Source organism: Bubalus bubalis, chromosome 16 (genome assembly GCF_019923935.1).
Source record: "Bubalus bubalis isolate 160015118507 breed Murrah chromosome 16, NDDB_SH_1, whole genome shotgun sequence".
Classification (NCBI taxonomy): domain Eukaryota; kingdom Metazoa; phylum Chordata; class Mammalia; order Artiodactyla; family Bovidae; genus Bubalus; species Bubalus bubalis.
This window is the reverse complement of record NC_059172.1, coordinates 29,014,241-29,033,205: the sequence shown is the minus strand read 5'-3', so window position 1 is coordinate 29,033,205 and position 18,965 is coordinate 29,014,241. Positions and strand designations below refer to the sequence as shown.

Below are 18,965 nucleotides of genomic sequence, written 5' to 3'. Positions count from 1 at the left end.
TTAGAACCCAGACTAATTCTTTAGTAAGTCGTGGGGTCAGAATTTCAACCCAGGGAATAGGATTCCAGTCTCACTTTAACATACTCTTAGGCTTCATGAGTGTGTGTGAATTACATGTGTGTGCGTGTGTGCTCAGTTGCTCAGTTGTATCTGCGACCCCATGGACTGGAGCCATACTGTTTCTGAATTCTGAGTTAATGTAAGCTATGATGACTTTCCCAAATTATATTTTACTCTCAGTAATAAAACACCATTTATGCTTGTAATGAACTATTTAGTGCTTCTTTTCCTTTAGGGCAGTCTTTCTCAAACAGCATTTAGGGAGAGAATTAAGCCCTAATGCTAAGGCCTTCATTGTATGTAATGAACCAAGTTTTCTACCTGCATCTAGAATGGTATGTTATGTATTATCTTTGGGACAATTGAGAAAAAAAGAGTTACTCAAATCATTTTCTGTATTCTGTGATTCAAATGAGAATCCTTGGTTGAGAAATGTAGCCTTAGACTCTGAGATTCAAGGAGGACATTTTTGTCTTATTTACCACTGTAGTCTCAGACCAGCACATAGTAATGACTCAATAAATGAAAAAAATAATTTGGAAAAGAACATTAAATGTTTTGGCAGAGGAGAGCCTGGTAAGCTGCCGTCTATGGGGTCGCACCGAGTCGGACACGACTGAAGCGACTTAGCAGCAGCAGCAATTATTTAGATATCTGTGATTTTGAAGGGGAAAATGCGGACTTTAAATTCACATAGATTTAGGATCTTGGTCCTGTTACTAATGACTGACATCCAAAAGCAAGTTGTTTAATCTCCCTAAATCTATTGATAATTTTGTAAATGAAGGGTAATAATAATCTGCCTCATAAGTTTGTGGGTTAAGTGTATACAGAAAGGGCCTATCACAGTGTCCAACATCTGAGTATATAGCATTTTAAAGCAATTGCTTTCAGACATTTATTTATTTGCAGTTGAATCTTTTCTTCACAAGAAATCTTTGTTGGAAATTCCTGTGGATAAATCTGAATCATAGCTAGTCTGGCCTTAACTGCTAATAACCTTTGCCCTTTTTATTTCCCCTTAGGGGCTACCATGAAGATTTCTATATTTTAAACTATTTCTTAGCATTGTACTCCAGTACCTTGGTGGTTTTTTTTTTTTTTTTTTGGTCAATTATTCCTTTATTTTATTTTTTTAAATTTAACCTTATAAGTTAAATTTTTACTACCCATTCAAGGTTTTCTATACACTGATAGACAATTGGTCTAACTTGTTAGCTACCAGTTATAAAATTGGATTTGTATTTATTTCATAGCTGAAATAGTTACAGAGTTATTGTGATCTGTTCAGATCACAGCTGCAGTCAGCTGCTTTAGTTTCTGGGCTTTTGGAACCTCAAATCAAGAGATTATGTTTAAATATAAAAATTGTAAGCTTTAAGTCTTAGATTTATCCTTACTTTTAGTCAGAGCTGTGTAGGTAATGTTGCTGAAGAGCTGCTTCTGTACTGAAGAGAACAGCCTTCCTATAGGGTAATGTCATCTTCAAGGATCCTTCTTTTGGGAGGTGAGCTTTGATAGTGATTTGCGGAATGACTTCCTCCTCACCCGTTGGCTCATTATCATAACAGTGAAACCTTTGAATTGCTTTCAGACACTGGCTCTAGGTCCAGAGTTTAGAGAAGGTACTGTGTTTAAGAGTTAGCTTAAAATATTTTAAGGATTAGCTTTTAAAAAGATTCTTCTAAAACAGTTATAAATTATTTTAATATAAGATGTTAAACATTTATATTTTACTTGTGAAAGTGTTAGTTGCTCAGTTGTGTAGCCCACCAGGCTCATCATTACTTGGGATTCTCCAGGCAAGAATACTGAAGTGGGTTGCCATTTCCTTCTCCAGGGGATCTTCCTGACTCAGATCAAACGTGGGTCTCCTGCCTTGCAGGCAGATTCTTTACTGTTTGAGCCACCAGAGAAGCCCACATAGACATTGGGATAGAGAATTTCTATCTCTATATAATGCTAACATGGGGCTTTATGAAATACAGTATTCATATTGAATGGCAGGTTTGCTTAAATGGAATGGGTTGAGGCGTTATTAAAATAGTTCAGATCTTTTGTTTTCTGTGGTTTTTCATGTGTTAATTGTTTCATTATACTTAAGTCTCATTAAAGTTCACACTGTAATAGAAGGGTATAAAAAATAATACCAGAAATTCAACTGAGCTTGATATTTGTCAGAATCTTAGGATTCTCATCAAAATGGAAATCCACAAATGTGAATGAGGTTGGGAAGCTAGCAGATGTTCTTTATAGTGAGTGAATTTCTCATTGAATGAAAGGAAAGTGTGCCTTGGATTGTGTACCTGTGAGAACTGTGTTCTGAGTTATATAGTTTTGTGTGTGGTTGCTACCTCTTCTATCCATGACTTTTTAGTTAGACTTGGAATGAGACTTGAGTTGTCAAAATCTTTGTCTTTAGTTAATTTCACTTTCTAAAAAATACTGTGAAATAGTGAAATTTTGATCACCATAAATTTCACAGGCCAAAAGTGAACCTTTTCCTCAAATCACTTCTCTCTGACCTCTCCATTTCTTTTTATGGTATTGTCATTTTCCTAAATATCTTGGAAACTGAAAAACCTGGTTATTTTCCTTCTGCCATTCCTTCCACATTTAATCAATCACTGAGTCATATCAAAAACTTTTTAGACTGGGGATAGTGGCTTTTCTTAGTCTGGCCCCAAATTCTTTTTCTATTTTTATCCTTGTTGGATTTTAATCACTTTGAGAATACGGACCTTGTTTTGTTTATATAAAGATTCGCCTTGGTACCTTGCAGTAGTAGTAGTGTTCAGTTAGTAGTTAGGTTTGAATTAGTGACTAGCCAAGTACAGACATATTTTTACTTTTCCTAGTATAAAACTCTCAAAACAGTGACTATTACTGGAAGTTTAACATCTTTATGAAACATTATATGCTCTTTTACTCTATATTCTTTTTGCACATTTGCATCCCGGCCACCCCCGCCCTGCCTAGAGCACAGTTCTGTTTCTGAGTAAAGCTTATGCTTCTAGACTAGATGATGTTTTTCCTCTGTGCCTTTACCACTGTATTGTAAACTGTATCAGAATTGTCTGATGACTTGTTTCATTGTAACTTTACTCTAGAGTTAACTTCTTAAGGCAGGGTTTAGCATACTATCTCATATATATAATGGGATTCAACACTGATTTGTTGAACAAAATACTCGATAAATGAGGCATAAACATTTAGAGTATAGGATTTCTTAAGTTATCCCCAGTGTCTTTCTGAACTCTACTTTGGGTTCTGATAAAAGCTGAAATATGTTTTTTGGATCAAAGTATTTCCAGGGAAGCAGAGATTGTCCTTCCAGAAGGACCACATGAAACATCTACCTAATATCCAGTGTAGATTGAACATGCAGGATGTTTACACATGGAATAATTCAGTTGGACAAGACATGTCTAGTTAATATGGTCAACTCACTCTTCTATATAAATTCTTTTTTTTTTTTGACAGAACTGTGGATAATACAAACTGAATGAGGCTACTATTTTACTGTTATTGTAGTATCTTGAATGCAGCTATGCATGCCTTAGTTATTTGGCTAACATTCAGTATCTATTATATGTAAGGCATTGGCAAATACTGGTAGTAAGTTGGATCTATTAAGAAGATAACTGTAGTTTGGATACTTATTTCCCATCATTTTGTTTTGTTCAGGTCTACTTGTCTCATAGTGTTTATGGTTTGAAACAACTATTTTATTATTTCTCATGATTCTGTGGGTTGCTCGTGTTGCCTGAGCTCGCTCACATGGCTCTATTCAGCTGGAAGCTTAGCTGGTTAGTTGGGCTCAGCTAAGGTGGCTGGGCCGCTCTCTCCATGTGACCTTTCATCCTGTGCTTCTTCACAGCTTGGTGATCTTAAGGTTCCAAGAGAACAAGGCCCTGTGTGCAAGGCTGCTGTTTGCATCATGTATGTGATGTTCCATTGGCCAAAGCAAGTCACATGCCAAGTCCAGAGTCATTGTTGGAGGTACTATAGAAAGGTAGTACATGAGGAAGTTCACTGAGAAGCAGGCATGGTTCATTGGGAGCCATTGAGGGCTTTTTGGTTTTATAGTTTAACCACTACTAGGGACAACAGTTTCATTAAATAATAGTTGTTGCTGTGGAAAGTTAGTGAAATGAAACTGTCTGGAATTAGGTTTCTGTGTATTATGTCCTAATTTCTGTAAGAGTGAAAATTCACGTTTGCTAATCTGCCTTAGTCATTTTGCTGGTGGTTTCAATTTGTTGGTGGTTTCTTCAAGGTACCTTCAAAGTGTCTTCTAGGACACTAGGTAAAGAAGCTAGGATCAGAGATGAGAAAGGACTTACCCAGGGTCACACAACTAATGTCAGTGCTGGAGCCAGAATCTGGTCATTTGACTCTTGATCCAGTAGTTTTTCAGTTGCACGCTACTCACAGATGGAATATAGGTTGAATTCTTAGGCAAGCTTAAGGAATTATTTCAAAATTTTATCAGCAAAGCTACCTATCAATAATACTAAGAACTTCTCTTACCAGCCTTATTATACCACTGGGAACCTATTCCCAGTTGTTGGTAGCATCCTAGTTGAATGTTCTTCAGTGATATGTAAAGCAAAATATTTAGACTTTTCTTCCTAAACTTTTACACACATGACTTCTGTGAGGCAGTAAAAAAGAAAATAAGCTTATAAAAGCCACATTTAATGTATGTTAGTAGATAAAATTTTTAATAAGAGGACATTAATGAAATATTTGCATATTGATTTTTAGGTTTCCTGCCTTGAAGTTTCACTGTATATAGCCATACTATTAAAATATTGATGGTCTATTTTGATAAAATAATTTTCTTCTTCTAGAATTGGAGGCATATGCTGGAGTTATCAGTGCACTTCGGGCACAGGGAGATCTCACCAAGGAAAAGAAAGATCTTCTTGGAGAACTCTCAAAAGTTCTTAGGTAAATTATCATAAAAGTTTGTGAGACATGACTCTAGGAATTTCATTTTGAGATATTTTGGTACTTTTCACTCTTAGGTGTTCAAGTTGTTGGTACTTAGAGATCCCATCCCAGTTGTGTGCTTTGTTACAGAAAATTATGTAATTTACCATTTATTCTGTACTTTAATCAGAAAAGGTTTAAGGCAGGTTATTTTAGCTTTGGGCTAGTTGGAAAAGGGAAATATTTTTAACCTGGGTAAAGGAAAGAAGAGCTAGGAGTGACTGGATATGAAGATCTAGAGTGGCCAAGTGGCATCTGTTAGGGGGTAGAAGAAGACACTAGGAAGTTGTTGTCTTAGTTATAGAAACGGGTAGTGATTATATAGTCATAGCATTAGGGACAGTTGATCCCTTCAACTTCCCATTAGTGTGGGACTTCAATTCATTAAAAAAAAACCTGGTGAAAGGGGTTCTTTGATACTTTGCCTTGATCCATTCTTAACATCTTGAGCTTTCTCAGAAAATTCAGTGTTTTTTTAACTGAAATTTCCTTTCTACATTTAAGACCATTTTGTCCTATATTTAAAGTGAAAATAGGGAAGAGATTTCCTCCCCCCCCATGTTCAATTATCAGTCAAGTAGATATGTTATTAAATCCTGTCTTAATGCCTCCATACTTAACAATTTATATTTTTTGTTTGTTGTTTATATTGCCTCATAAATTCTGCTTTTAAGCCCCTTAAATATTTTAATCAATGGTATAGATTTAGCTTAGTAATAAAGATTACAGTTTCAAGGGTGGTATTCATTTTATTGAGTATTTATGAATGGAATGGGTATAGCCTTTTTTTTAGTTGTTTAGATTTAACTTTACATATATTTAATCAGGATCAACATAAGCACATTTTTACCATAGTGGTGATGTGATATAATGCAGAAGACATGTAGCTTCAGTGTTGAGTAATAAAGGAGTAATATCCTGGTATCAAGTTTCATAGCATATGAAACATTATCTTGTCACTTTTATTTCTTTAGTATATTCACTGAACATAAAATTTTAGACTCTTAAGCTTTAGAAACGACTTTCTTTTGAGGGCCAAAATCTCAGTAACCATGATTAGAGGTCATTCAGTGGTTTGTATTTTTAGATAACAGGAACCTCTGCTGATCTTGACTATGGTCTGACATTTCTGAGTTTTGGACGTTAATGACTTCATATCAAACTGAATTTGTCTTTCTGTGATTTGTAATTTGTATAATTTGTACAAATTTATAATTTGTAATTTATAATTAGAATTTAGTTACAAATTCTCTCTACAATTACACAGAATCAGTCTGAATCCTTTTCTATGACTTTAATTAAAGCATTTGAAAATATATATATTAGACCCTTGTCTTTATCTTTTTTACACATCAATTCCCCTCCTCCCCCACAAACAAAATGTTGACTTAAACATAAATAAAAGTATAGAGAAGAGCTGCCTGCTTGGCAGAGTTCTATAATGGCTATTTTTTTTCATAGCATCTCAACAGAACGCCACCGTGCTGAAGTTCGGAGAGCAGTAAACGATGAACGGTTAACAACAATTGCACATAAGTAAGCCATTAGTCATACCACCCCTGATTTTTCATGACGTAGTATACCATAGTTTTGAAACAGTCTTCCTATTGTGTAGAGATTCCTGAGTCTTTTATCTTGATAGTAATATCTCTGTACTCAGGGATCCTAACCATAGCTGTGTTAACTGTTTATTTTATTGGTTATGTTTTGCCTTTGGTTAGGCAAGCTTTAAGTACTCAGGTCAAATCCTGTTACAATGTAATCTCTGTGTACCTAAAGGCCTCAGCAGTTTAGCAGGTGATTCCTTTATTTGAAACAAAGTTTAATAACAAAGTAGCGTGCTTCCCAAATTTGACAGCCCCTTAGAGTTTCTTTGTAACAGTATTTGATATGTATACATATTGCTTTGTAAATAGGCATTATAAATTTTTTGACTAATATTTCATGTATTTTGAGATTCAGAAAAAAGATTGTAACATATAGCCTGGTTTTAAGAAATATGAATACAATGTATTTTAATTTATTTTGAAAAGACAACAAAATACAATTATAAAGGATTCTTATCAAATTGCTTTCAGATCATTATAACTATTTGATAGATGGGGTGGAGGGTGGTGGAAGGTAGGGACTGAGCATTAATGGAGTATGTATGGAGAGAGTGCCTCCTGAAAAATAGAAAAGAGCAGAAATTATCCTTTAAATGTTAATGCAAGATGGTAGGAACATTTGATAATTAATAAGGTATGTTATAGAATAATTCATTTGCTTTTTATTTTTGTCTTAATATGAAGTAAAGCTACAAGAAAAATTTTGATACCTTTCCATTCTGTAATAAATAGTGCTTTTAACCCAATTGGCAGTATTAGTATTGACCCCAAAGATCCATTAGCTTCATGTTGTACTTCTCTGTTCCTCATTTTACTTGACTGATAAAATGGGGTGCTATCTTTTTAACTGCATAGTTTGAAAGATAAGCAGTTTGAATTTGGAGATTTTTCAGTGGTAGATATCTATGCACTGTGGAAATTTGGAAATTTTCCTCTAGTGACATTAAGTATTGTTAGGCCAACATGGCTGAAACATTTAAATATTAATGTGCTCCTTCTTTTAAATTTCTCTAAACTTTTAAATTGAGATACTCTAAAAATAGTAATTGAGCCTAGATTCTAATTTGAGAACTGGTAATAGGAAACTTATGTGCCAGATAATGAAGTAGTGAATAGTAGTTTGCAATCAGGGGCACTTAGAGACAAAATTAGTACCTTAAAAACATTGGAACAATATTGTGGGGCAATTAGTTATAAGTTGATGCATCAGTTTCATACTTAAAGATAACATTTATTTAGTCTCCTTTTCCTTTTTTCCCCTTTAAAGAATGAATTTATCCTTATATTTGGGTGAAAGACCAAGTTACAGGTATGCAAATAGGTTATTATTATTTCAGGCTTTTTCTTGTATTTATTTCAAAATTGAAGCTCTCAATTATTCAGGGGCACATACTTCATTTATGAATTAACCGAGCCCCTTGCTTTTCCTTCTCTTCTCCTCCTCCCCTTCCTAATACTGCCCACCCTTTAGCTATTTTGCTGCTTGAAAGTAGTCAGAGGGTGGGAAGGGAGAGGAGGTGAAAATTTTAATTAGTCATTTTACTACTTGTTAGTTGTTCTGGAAAAGGTTTGATGGAAGAAATTTTAAGTATTTGCCAAAGTATTTTGGTTAATATGTGAGTTTCTTTAATCTGACCTCTCCCTTTCCCTCCTCTCTCTATTAGCATGGATAATTGAGAGTTGGCTTCTACCTACCTGTTTCCTCTTTTTTTCTCTCCTTTTCTGATTTCTTTAATACATGAATTTAATTTTTTGAAAAACGTTTACTTCAGTGTATAATTTTAAGCTTCTCAGGCGTTTCCATACTCCTGTTTTAATATTTTATATTGTGGTTTTAGTTTGACCAGATGTTGTATTTACTTGTGGAGCCCAACGGGCAATGAGTGGGTAATGCTGAGGAAGACATAGATCCCTCATCTGTCCGTCTCCTTTGCCGTCTGTAGCAACAGAATCTAGTTCTAAAGATTATCTATAGGTTTCATACTCTGAGCCTGAAAAAAGTAACTTGAGCCAAGGAGGAATGCATCTGAACTGACTGCATTCCCTTTCTCCTCTCCCTTCCCTCCCCCACTCAAAACAGCAGCTTAGGCCAGAAGGAATGTTTGAAAGGTGAAAAGAAAGCCAAGAAGATTGAGCACAAAGGAGGTGGAAACAAAAGGAGTCGAGTGTCTGGGATCAAAGAAAAGCCTCGCTTGAACCATAACACGTTTTTATTATTTGATACTCTAATTCAGTTTTGAAACATGACAGAATATTATAGTATTAAAGCCTGGAATGTTAAGAGACCTCACAGTTTTTAATTGGGCCACTCTCGGATCTAAAGAAAGTAGCTATCCAGAATGACTGATCTCTTAACTCCTTCCCCATCAGCTAGTCATTCATGGATACTGTATGAGCCTCTCTGTGAGGGTTTCATGCTGGTGCCATGCACACCAAAGGATGCAAGGGCCAAGGTAGTTCTACTAGTGTCAGACTTCTCAGAAAAGGGGCTTGGAGCAAGGTTTCCACCCCCCTCTTGCTATATTTAGTATAAATAAAGAGATGTTCTCTGAAACTTAGGAATCCCAGGGAAGCCATGGAATAAGATGTTTACAGAAACCTGTAAAATTCTTTTTAGATGATTTGTGCAGCTAATGCATATTTACACCCTCATTAATAAGCAAATAGGAATTTTAAATCTAATTCTAACATGATGAGTAATTTTTCACTCACTCAAAAAAATTTGAGCATGTTTGCGTGAGTAGAAATTTGGAAGATTTATAGATGTTTTTAAAAGTTGCAGTTGTGTTTTTTGCACTGCAGATTCTGTCTTTTCAATAGCATATATATTCGTGTGTTTAAATTATTAATCTTCCATAATTTCTGCCACTATTTAACAGTGTACCAGGTAAGTGTAGACATCATTTTATTTGTGTGGTAAACTTTCATCAGCAAATTTTTTAGCGACTTTCTAGTAAAATGGTAGCAAAATAGGAGTAAGCCAAGAAAATACTGAATAGCTTTTAGAATTTTTTCCCTTTGACAATCAGTAATAGCCCTTTTCTGTCTCTCTCGTTGTACCATTCTCTGTTTCAAAACTAGCATCAATTTGGAGATTACATGGTAACAGATTTGTGAGGGTTATCGGGGTCTTAGGAATCCCTCTTTCCCGTGTCTTAGGTAGGCCTGTGTTAAACCATAGGGAATTTGCAGATTTTCCACAATAACTCAGTTGGATTCATCAACTCCTAGAAATTCTTTTCTTAACTGAATGTAAATTCTTCTCAAGTTGTAATTTGTTTCATTTACTGAAAGTTTGTAGATTAGACAACAGTGTCTAGTTAGTATAAATCAAAGGCAAAAGTTTGACATGAAACACATTTGAAAATTTTTATACCTTGTACTTGTGTTGTGGCAGTTCATTTCAATAGCATGATGTATGCTTGTTAAAGGAGCTGTTTAGTAACTGTGTGACCCTAAGCAAGTTATTCAACCTCTTGGTAACTCAATTTTCCCATCTATAAAACGGAGATGATAATATTACCAATTTCATAGGATTGAAAGAATTATATGAGTTAATACAGGCAAAATATTTAGAACAATATATCACATATACTAAGTGCTAATTGATGTTAACTATCATCATCACTGTCATCATCATCATTCCACTATCCACTAACAAGAACTTTTGTGTACTCTATCAAGAATCAGTGGACACACAGAATCTTAAACTCTAGGTTGGGTTGTAGAATCTTTGGTTTTGAAAAAGGTGCGCAAGTATTTCCAACTTAGTGAAGAAATTGATTGATTGATTCTGGGTGAATTTTAAACCTTGACAGTCACCATTAGTTAGACCGCTGCCTTTATTGAAGCCAAGCAAAGGGAAGAGAAAAGCTGTCTTTTCATGCTTCAACCTCCGTTTGGACTCCTAGGATAAAATTTGCTCAACAAGTTTAGAGTAAAATTGAGAATAGTGTCTGCTAAGGAATAGAGTTCAGTTGCCTCAAACATTTCTAAGAGTGAAGAATAATATAAATAAGTAAAATTAAAATAGTGGCAGATTTCTTCCAGTGTCCTCAGATCTAGTCTACTTATTTTTAATAGAAAGGATAATAATATAACACATTGTCAGTGACACCTGCAGTGATATGTACAGCTTCGCACCTCCCAGTACCTAGTCTCCCTCGTTTACTGCCTCAGTTTCCCTTGTTTGAAAGCCTTAGAACCTCTGGCCATGCAGGCAGTTAAGATAATTTTGCAAAAATTCAGTGAATTTCATCCTTAATTATTAAGGAAAGTCTGATTTTTGAAATTGAGTAATTTTTACCTTTTTAGCCTAATTACAACATTGTTCTAAAAGTTGGTAGAAATACTAGTTTTCATCTTCAATACCAACCAGATTTAAACTAATGAAAATAATGTTGATGTTTATTTACAAGGCATGGGACAATTTTCCACAGTTTCAGAGATGTTCGTTATAAGATTCAGATTATGGAATAAAATGTGTGAAAACCTAAGTGTATGTAAGATTCCTTAAATTCTGATTTTTATTCATAGTTTTGATCTTGCTTAAAATAAAGCCTCTCCTGTTCACTCAGGGTACTTTTTTTATAATTTAAAAAGTTATATTTGAATATATGTATTTAATTCAGTTTTAGCTATCGAGAACTCGTGTAGCAGCATTTTCTTTTTTGTTTAGTATGTCTGGACCTAATAGCTCCTCAGAATGGTCCATTGAAGGTCGTCGATTGGTACCCCTGATGCCCCGGCTGGTTCCCCAAACTGCCTTCACTGTAACAGCTAATGCTGTTGCCAATGCAGCAGTTCAGCACAATGCATCTCTTCCAGTGCCTGCAGAAACAGGAAACAAGGAAGGTGAGTAAAGAAATATTTCAGTGTGTAGAGATGACTTTCCTTGGATACTTTCAAGAAAAGTTATCTTATCTTTCATCTGTTTTTGTCCCAGTATTCAAACGCTGTGAAACGTAGTGAATAACTCTTGTTCTGAAACTAGAAACTGCCGAGTTTTTAGTCTCAGCCAAAATTAAATATCCCTTTTGTTCAAAGTGAATTACATTAATCACAAAATTGCAAAAAGCCTTGGAATGAATTTTTTGATAGGAACCTGTCTTGTTAGAAGTGGATAAAAGGCCTTAGAAAATTAATAAGGCAATAGAAGTCATTTATAATAGCTGCTGGAGAAAGATCCTGAACTGATACTTTAGAAAATAAAGTTCTGTTTTTGTCTTCTGAAATCAGTGGTATATGCTGCTTCTCTGTTCCAGTCAATGTGTTTAATCTGTTAGGGGTTACATGGCTGATGGAGAAGGCTTTCTTATTGTTATTTAATCTAGTCATTGACACATGCTTTAAAATTCCTTGGAATTTCCTAAGGTAACCAAGAGTAATATTAAATTTGAGAGTGCATGTTTGAGTTGACTTCAGTAGCTTAGTTTGGTGTTATATGAAAATGACCCTGAAAATAACACAGTTGTCAGATTATTTTGGGGAATTATCTTTTTTTGACTATCTATGGATAGTGGAACAGAATGAGACATTCCTTTCATACATGCCAGACTCTTTTACATGTAAAGAAGCTATATTTAGGGAGAGACAGTTACTAAGTGTGCAAACTTGGCCTTCATTGAATTCCTGTTTTCTTTGTTGCAGGAGAGATATCTTTTTTCTCTGCCCTCTTTTATCTCTTCTGTTTACCACCTCTCTGATTCAGTGGAAAGAATATAGAATTTTTGATAGTTCTAATCTAGGTTTAAGTCCTCATTTGTCATTTCCTTGCTCTGTGACCTCTACCCAGTCTTTGAGCTTCTGTGAGCCTTGGGTTCCTCGTCCTTAAAATGAGGATGTGGTGTTGTGAGATTAGTGATAATATATGGGAAGACTTTAGCATAATCCATGGTACTCATTCCTGCTTGTTACTGTTATTCAAGCAGTTAAAATACTGTGTTGTCATTACCTTAGTTATTATTGCACTGTTTAGATGGCAAGTGACTAGTGAGTTGTTTATAAGAGAAATTTACCTTGGTTTTCTCTAGGGGCTAAGTTGGAAATTTCTGTGGTTAGGGAAAACTGATCCATCACTCCATCATTGATACTGCTATTAGTATTAGAAAAGAGTATAAGTATATGCTTTTTGTCCAACTCCTGCCGTGAGTAAATAATGATTTTCATTTTTCTCAGTTTTGAACTTGGTTTCTTTGTAACTGTGCTCTTCTCTGTTGTCAATGCCACCTGTAGACAGCTGCTAAATACTTGGGGAAAACCTAGTTAAGTGATGATTTTCAGGAAAGGTTATTAATTTTTTTAACCTGTGGACCTAATTCTTAGTATTGGCTGCTAACTTCTGGTTATATGAAAATGTTAAAATTGGCCTGAAGTAAAAAAAATTATCTTTGTGTATGTGTGGACCGTTTTGGTGAAAGTTAACAGTGGACTTTTTTATCGTTCCTTCAGTAGTGGTTTGCTATTCCTACACAAGTACCACGTCAACCCCAACCTCTACCCCTGTTCCAAGTGGCAGCATAGCAACGGTTAAGTCTCCAAGACCTGCCAGTCCTGCCTCCAATGTAGTTGTCTTGCCAAGTGGAAGTACTGTTTATGTCAAAAGTAAGTGATATTCTCAGTGTTATCAGGGCCATCTTGGCTAAAAGCTGCAGCATAGGCTCTGATTAGATCTGCCTTCCTGATTAATTCATTGGCCCACTGGCTATAAGCAGTGGTTGGTTTTTGAACATTGTAAAGAATTCCTTTCCTGTAATTGTAGTCTTTGTAGTGTTTTTAAAAATTATGCAACATATCATCTAATTGTTAAATTTCAGTGAAGCATTCTAGAGCATCTTTCTTTCATATTTCTAGTTGACTGTAATTTTTTGAGGTTTATTTGAGTTGTTAACCCTTTGATTCTACCCTGTGAAGCACTTTGATGTCCAGTTCATTTTTTGCTTTCAATGTCTGTTATGTCAGTATTGATTTGCTTTTAGTGTTAACTCGAGATCATTACTATTTGACTTTCATTTTTCTCAATGTAGTTATAAACTTAATTTCTTTGTAACTTTTAGAGGTGGACTTTTCAGTTTTAGACAAATAATTTTAGCTCATGTCAGTCTTGGTTAGAGTCTAAAACTTAAAGGTATAAGGAGTTATGTTTTATCACCAATTCCATGAGTCATGCTGAGTGCTTTTGTAAATGTCTGCTTTATAAAGATTTCCTATGTATATTGCAAAATTTTGTTTTTCATTTGATTTTTTTCTTAAGTACAAGACAATTGAGGCTTTGGTACATAAAGAAAAAATTTAAACTTCGGGAGTATTATACCTGATTTCTGTGGATTTAGCCAAAATGGTCTTTTAAAATAACTGTAGAGGTCTATTTTTTAATTGTTTTTTAAATGTTGAAAGTGAATCCCAAACATGAAGAAAGTATTTCACATAATATATAGCTTGAAGTACCTGAAAGTTTATTGCTTTATTCTCAGAAATCACACAGGCAACATTAGTTTGAGATATGATCATTCATTCTCCTAACTTCATATGTGCAAGGCACTGTACCAGGGAAACAAACCAATAAGACTGAGTTGTTGACCTCTGAGAGTCCCTTAATAACAGGAGATGTGCAGACTGACTGCCACATTGCCATGGGATAAGTGATACCAAAAAGAATGTATGAAGTGCTTTCCAAGCTCAGAGGCGACATGGATTAGCATTGCTTGGAGTAAGGGAAGGCTTCACTGAGGAAATAGCTTATAGGATGATGATTGCTGGATGATGAAGAGGTCATTGATGATACTTGGTGTTCCCCAAAGAACAAGAGTATATAGAGATTCCACATGGATAGAGAATGTGATAAGTTGGCTTTGGGGAATGGTGAACATGTCAGTTTGCAAGGATTATAGGGTGGGTGGAATAGGGTATTGTGTTCTTAGAAAGATATGGGACCTTGAATGAGACAGTAATGATTTTTGTGCCTTATCTTGTAGGGAGGTAAAACTAAAAGATTTGAGGCAGGGCACTGGCATGATTAGATGTGAGATTTTTATAACTTGTAGTAGGTTGAAAGGTAGAATGGAAGTGGAGAAATTAGAATCATGTACACCTTTTAGGAGGTTGTCGCTGAAACACAGGCAGGAGATAAGGAGGCCTGACATGGCTGTAGGGTTAAAGTCGGGAAGACTCAGAGATAGCTCCCCTAAGGGAGGATTGATGAACTGTCTGATTGGGCATGAGGCAAAGGGAGAGGTCAAGGATGACTGATGACACAATGATTTTAAAATGAAGTATAAATACAAGATTAGATTGCTATAAAATTTAACGATGTTGTTATTGCCTTACAGGTGTTAGCTGTTCAGATGAAGATGAAAAACCCAGAAAACGAAGGCGAACAAACTCTTCCAGCTCCTCCCCTGTCGTCCTTAAGGAAGTTCCAAAGGCTGTCGTTCCGGTCTCGAAGACGATCACTGTGCCTGTGAGTGGCAGTCCTAAGATGAGCAACATCATGCAGAGCATTGCCAACTCCCTGCCACCTCACATGTCTCCTGTGAAAATAACCTTCACCAAACCATCAACACAGACGACAAACTCAACAACACAGAAGGTATGTAGTAGAGGGAATCTCTGTCTGCCAGGTGCTGCTTTAATCTCTTTCAGTCAATGTGATTCAGATTTAACAAACATGCACTGAGTACTTACTATGTGCTTGGCATTATGGTGGAAATGTTCACATCTTTCTTTAATTCTACATATAAAGCTTTGGGTTAGATATTATTATTTTACTTTTTGTTTATGTTTTTGTAGATGAGGCTCAGAGATGCCACATGACTTGCCTGATATGATATAGCTAGCAGATCTTCTAAGACTTCCATTTATTTCACTTTTATGGTTCTATTTGGAAAAAAAATTAAAATATAGAGGATTCTTTCAGCCTCTATTTGGATAACTTTACCTTTAGGAACTCAGTATTTATGCTGCCAGAGTAATGAAGTTGTCAGACAGTTAGGTGTTTCATAGAGGAAAGGAAGGATATGATTAAGTGAATAATTGTTATCATCTTATTTTTTAATTCTTGAAAGCTATCATTAATTCATTTCTAAACTCTTCTCTCAGTATGTTCAAGTCATCAATATTTGGTCAGTTTTGTTATTAGAACCCTCTACTTCCGACATTAATCTGGAAACTGATGGTGCCCTAGGCTTGTTACACACTGCTGTGTCTAAGATCTCCCTTCACTGTCATTCTGATCTTCCCCTTTCTTGGTTTATTTACAAATTTGCTGAAGTATATCCTCCAGTAGCTTCTTGGTATATGAGTGGGGTGGAAAGTAGAGTTGTTCAGACCTTTTGTGTGTGCGTGTGTGTGTGCACGCATGTGCATATACTCAAGTTGTGTCCGACTCTTTGCAACCCTGTGGACTGTAGCCTTCCAGGCCACTCTGTCCATGGGATTGTCCAGGCAAACATACTGGAGTGGGTTGTCATTGGAACCCACTGGAGTGGGTTCCTCCTCCAGAGGATCTTCCTGACCCAGGGATCGAACCCATGTCTTCCACATCTCCTGCATTGCAGGTGGATTCTTTACCACTGCGCCACCTGGGAAGTCTTTGAGACCCTACATGGTAGACTGGAAATTTCTTTATTCTATCCTCCTACTGTCTTGATGTCAATTTAGCAAGGTAAGTATTCTAGGTGGGAGATCATTTTCCTTGAGAATTTAAAGATGCTGCTTCACTGGCTGTTGGCTTACAGTATTGCTTTTGAGAAGTCCAGTAATGCCATTATTATTCCAGACCCTCATTTTCTCTTGGAAAGCTCTTAGTAACTGTCAGAGTTCTGAAACTTCAAGGTAATTTTCCGTGGTTGTGGGTCTTTATTTTATCCATTGAGTTGTGGACTCAAGTGGCCCCTGTTATTCTAGTCACTCCTATCCTTCAATTCTGGAAAATTTCTTGAATTATTTCTTTGATTTTTCTCTGTCTTTTTTTGGATCACCTCTTATTCTGGATATTAAATGCCTAGATTGATCCTGGAATTTCAATCTTTCTCATCCCCAATTTCCATTTGTTTGCTTTTCCTACTGTAGTAAAGTAGTTAAAAGCTTGGATTTTAGAAGTAGACTTTCTGAATTTTGAATCCCATTTTTTGCTACTTACTAGTTATGTGACTTTGGGAAAACTAAACTCTTGATGTAAGTTTTTCTGTAGTAAAATAGTGAGAATAATATATCTATTTTATAGGGTTTTAAGGTGTAAATAAATGAGATAATAAATGTAAATGCGTAGGATAGAGCCTGGCACATAGTAAATGCTCTGTATTATTTTCTTTATTTTTTAACTTTATCCTTCATTACTTGTCAGAATTTTTCATTTTGGTTTTTCTGTTTAAAATTTCTAGTAACTTTCTTGCTCTCTGAAAGTTCCTTTTTTTTTTTTAATAGTATCTTGCTCTTTCATGGTCACTATGTTCTTTTCTAATGATAGGATAATTTAAAATTTTTTTTTCTTTGATATTTTCTCTCGTAAATTTCTTTTACTTATTTGTTTTGATCTCTGTCTTTAAGTTTCCTTAAACGTTGGCCACATCTATATATGGAAATGGGGACTAAAAAGCTGATGAAAGCTTTGTGAGTTGGATGGGACATAACTGGCTGGTGACTTTCATTGTGGGTTGACTTAGCTGGGCTGTTCTGTTGATAAACACTCAGTACCACTTTACCTCCGCCAGTTGTCATTCTCATTAAGGCTTTTTCTGGACGGATTCTTTAGAGAAGAATCTTCTAGTCTTCGCCTACAGTAGTAAGCCTGTCTGCCAATATTTTGCGAACGAAGGGAGGGAGAGGGCTGGATAGTCTAATCATTCAGTACATAAACTTTACTAAACCCCTCTGTTTTCACCATAGCACTTACTCTCCTCAGCCTTGTATCATCAAATTCCCTTGGATTCAATCTCTCCCTCAAGAGAATAAGTTTTTAGTCTTCCTTTAGGATAGGGGAGGATAGCTGGGGATCCTAATGCTGCTTGAACAGGTTTTCAACTGATTTCCATTTTTTTAATCCCTCTGTTACCCCCACTTCAGAAGCATCTGGTACTCTCAAGTTCCTGAGTCTTTCTGGGATTCTCTGAAAGCTGTCTTATTTTTTGTTTCTCTGCTTGCTGGTCTTAGATGTTCAGTTTTTTGAGTATGCTCGATTGGTTATTACTTCTGTTTTCCACTTTTCAAAAACGTGGTAGCTGTTGTCTCCTTTCTATTTTAACCTTTTGGGTTTATGTGCCTCTTCTGAAAAATCCCTTCATACTGTTTTAGAGGGATTTGGGGGAAGGAGTAGAGGTGAATTCTTGTTTTCAGGAGTTTGCTTTCCTACTTTTAAGTCTTTAGATCCATGATAACTTTCATTTAAAGAAGCTCCTTGAGTTTCTTGGAAAGATGTCATTATATAATATATAAAAATTTTAATTTTCTTGATAAACTAGAAATGATAATGAATTGATCTGTGGAATATAATTTTGTCTTCAGCCTTAGGATGAGGCACCATAGTTTAGTATTAAAAATCAGGTAAGGATTTTTATAGTCAAAGAGGCCTGGGTTAGAACCCCAGCTCTTCCAGTATGACTTGAGATAAATTAACCTTTCTAAATCTGTTTATCCATCTGTGAGATGAGGATAATACCTATTTTATAAGGTTATTGTGAGGATTAAATGAGACTGGGTATTTTATTTTTAATATTTATTTTTATTTATTTGGCTGCATAGAGTCTTAGTTGTGGCACATGGGAACTAGTTCCCTGACCCCCAGGGATCGAACCCAGCCCCCCTGTATCGGGAGCACAGAGTCTTAGCCACTGGACCACCGGGGAATTCCCGAGATTGGGTATTTTAAAGTACACAAAATGTATGTACTCAAAAAATGTTAGGTCTCTTCCCTTGCTGGTGTTTTAATGGAAAGCAGTGTTACCTAACACTAACTTTCTAATCTTTTTTGGTAGACTTATATAAAAATATTTTACTGGAAGAGATAAACCTATAAGTCAAGTCAGTGAACTTTAAAAAAAAATTTATTTATACTATTGGGAATGAACTGTTCCAAATAATGAATTTATTTCACTAAGCCTCCCCCTTAATATATAGGAATTGACTATTTTTGCTGACTTCTTAAATGTTACACTGAACATAATTTTTGTATTTGTATTTGATGGCTCCAGGGTAATCTTTCTGAATATCAATTCTTATACATTTTAATTATTGTTTTCTGGGCCAGCTGGATATTAGGTGTCTTTAGCCTGCTATACTCCAAGAATATTTAAATCTACTTCTGTA

At 35.5% G+C, this 18,965-nt stretch overlaps 1 protein-coding gene across 16 annotated transcripts in view; it reads left to right on the top strand.

The window, feature by feature from the left end:
* The window catches only part of EMSY (EMSY transcriptional repressor, BRCA2 interacting), an 81,517-nt gene that overhangs the window by 2,329 nt on the left and 60,223 nt on the right, over positions 1-18,965 (top strand). For 9 of the 16 annotated variants that reach the window (XM_025266380.2, XM_025266377.2, XM_006041062.3 and 6 more), the window contains exons 3-8: positions 4,917-5,016; positions 6,520-6,594; positions 7,933-7,974; positions 11,344-11,519; positions 13,116-13,268; positions 14,993-15,252. In XM_025266380.2, coding sequence (XP_025122165.1) covers positions 4,917-5,016; positions 6,520-6,594; positions 7,933-7,974; positions 11,344-11,519; positions 13,116-13,268; positions 14,993-15,252 — 806 coding nt within the window. Of the gene's footprint in view, positions 1-3,940; positions 4,076-4,916; positions 5,017-6,519; positions 6,595-7,932; positions 7,975-11,343; positions 11,520-13,115; positions 13,269-14,992; positions 15,253-18,965 lie in introns of all 16 variants that reach the window. The other 7 variants (XM_006041063.3, XM_006041060.3, XM_025266379.2 and 4 more) reach the window with 6 other exon arrangements.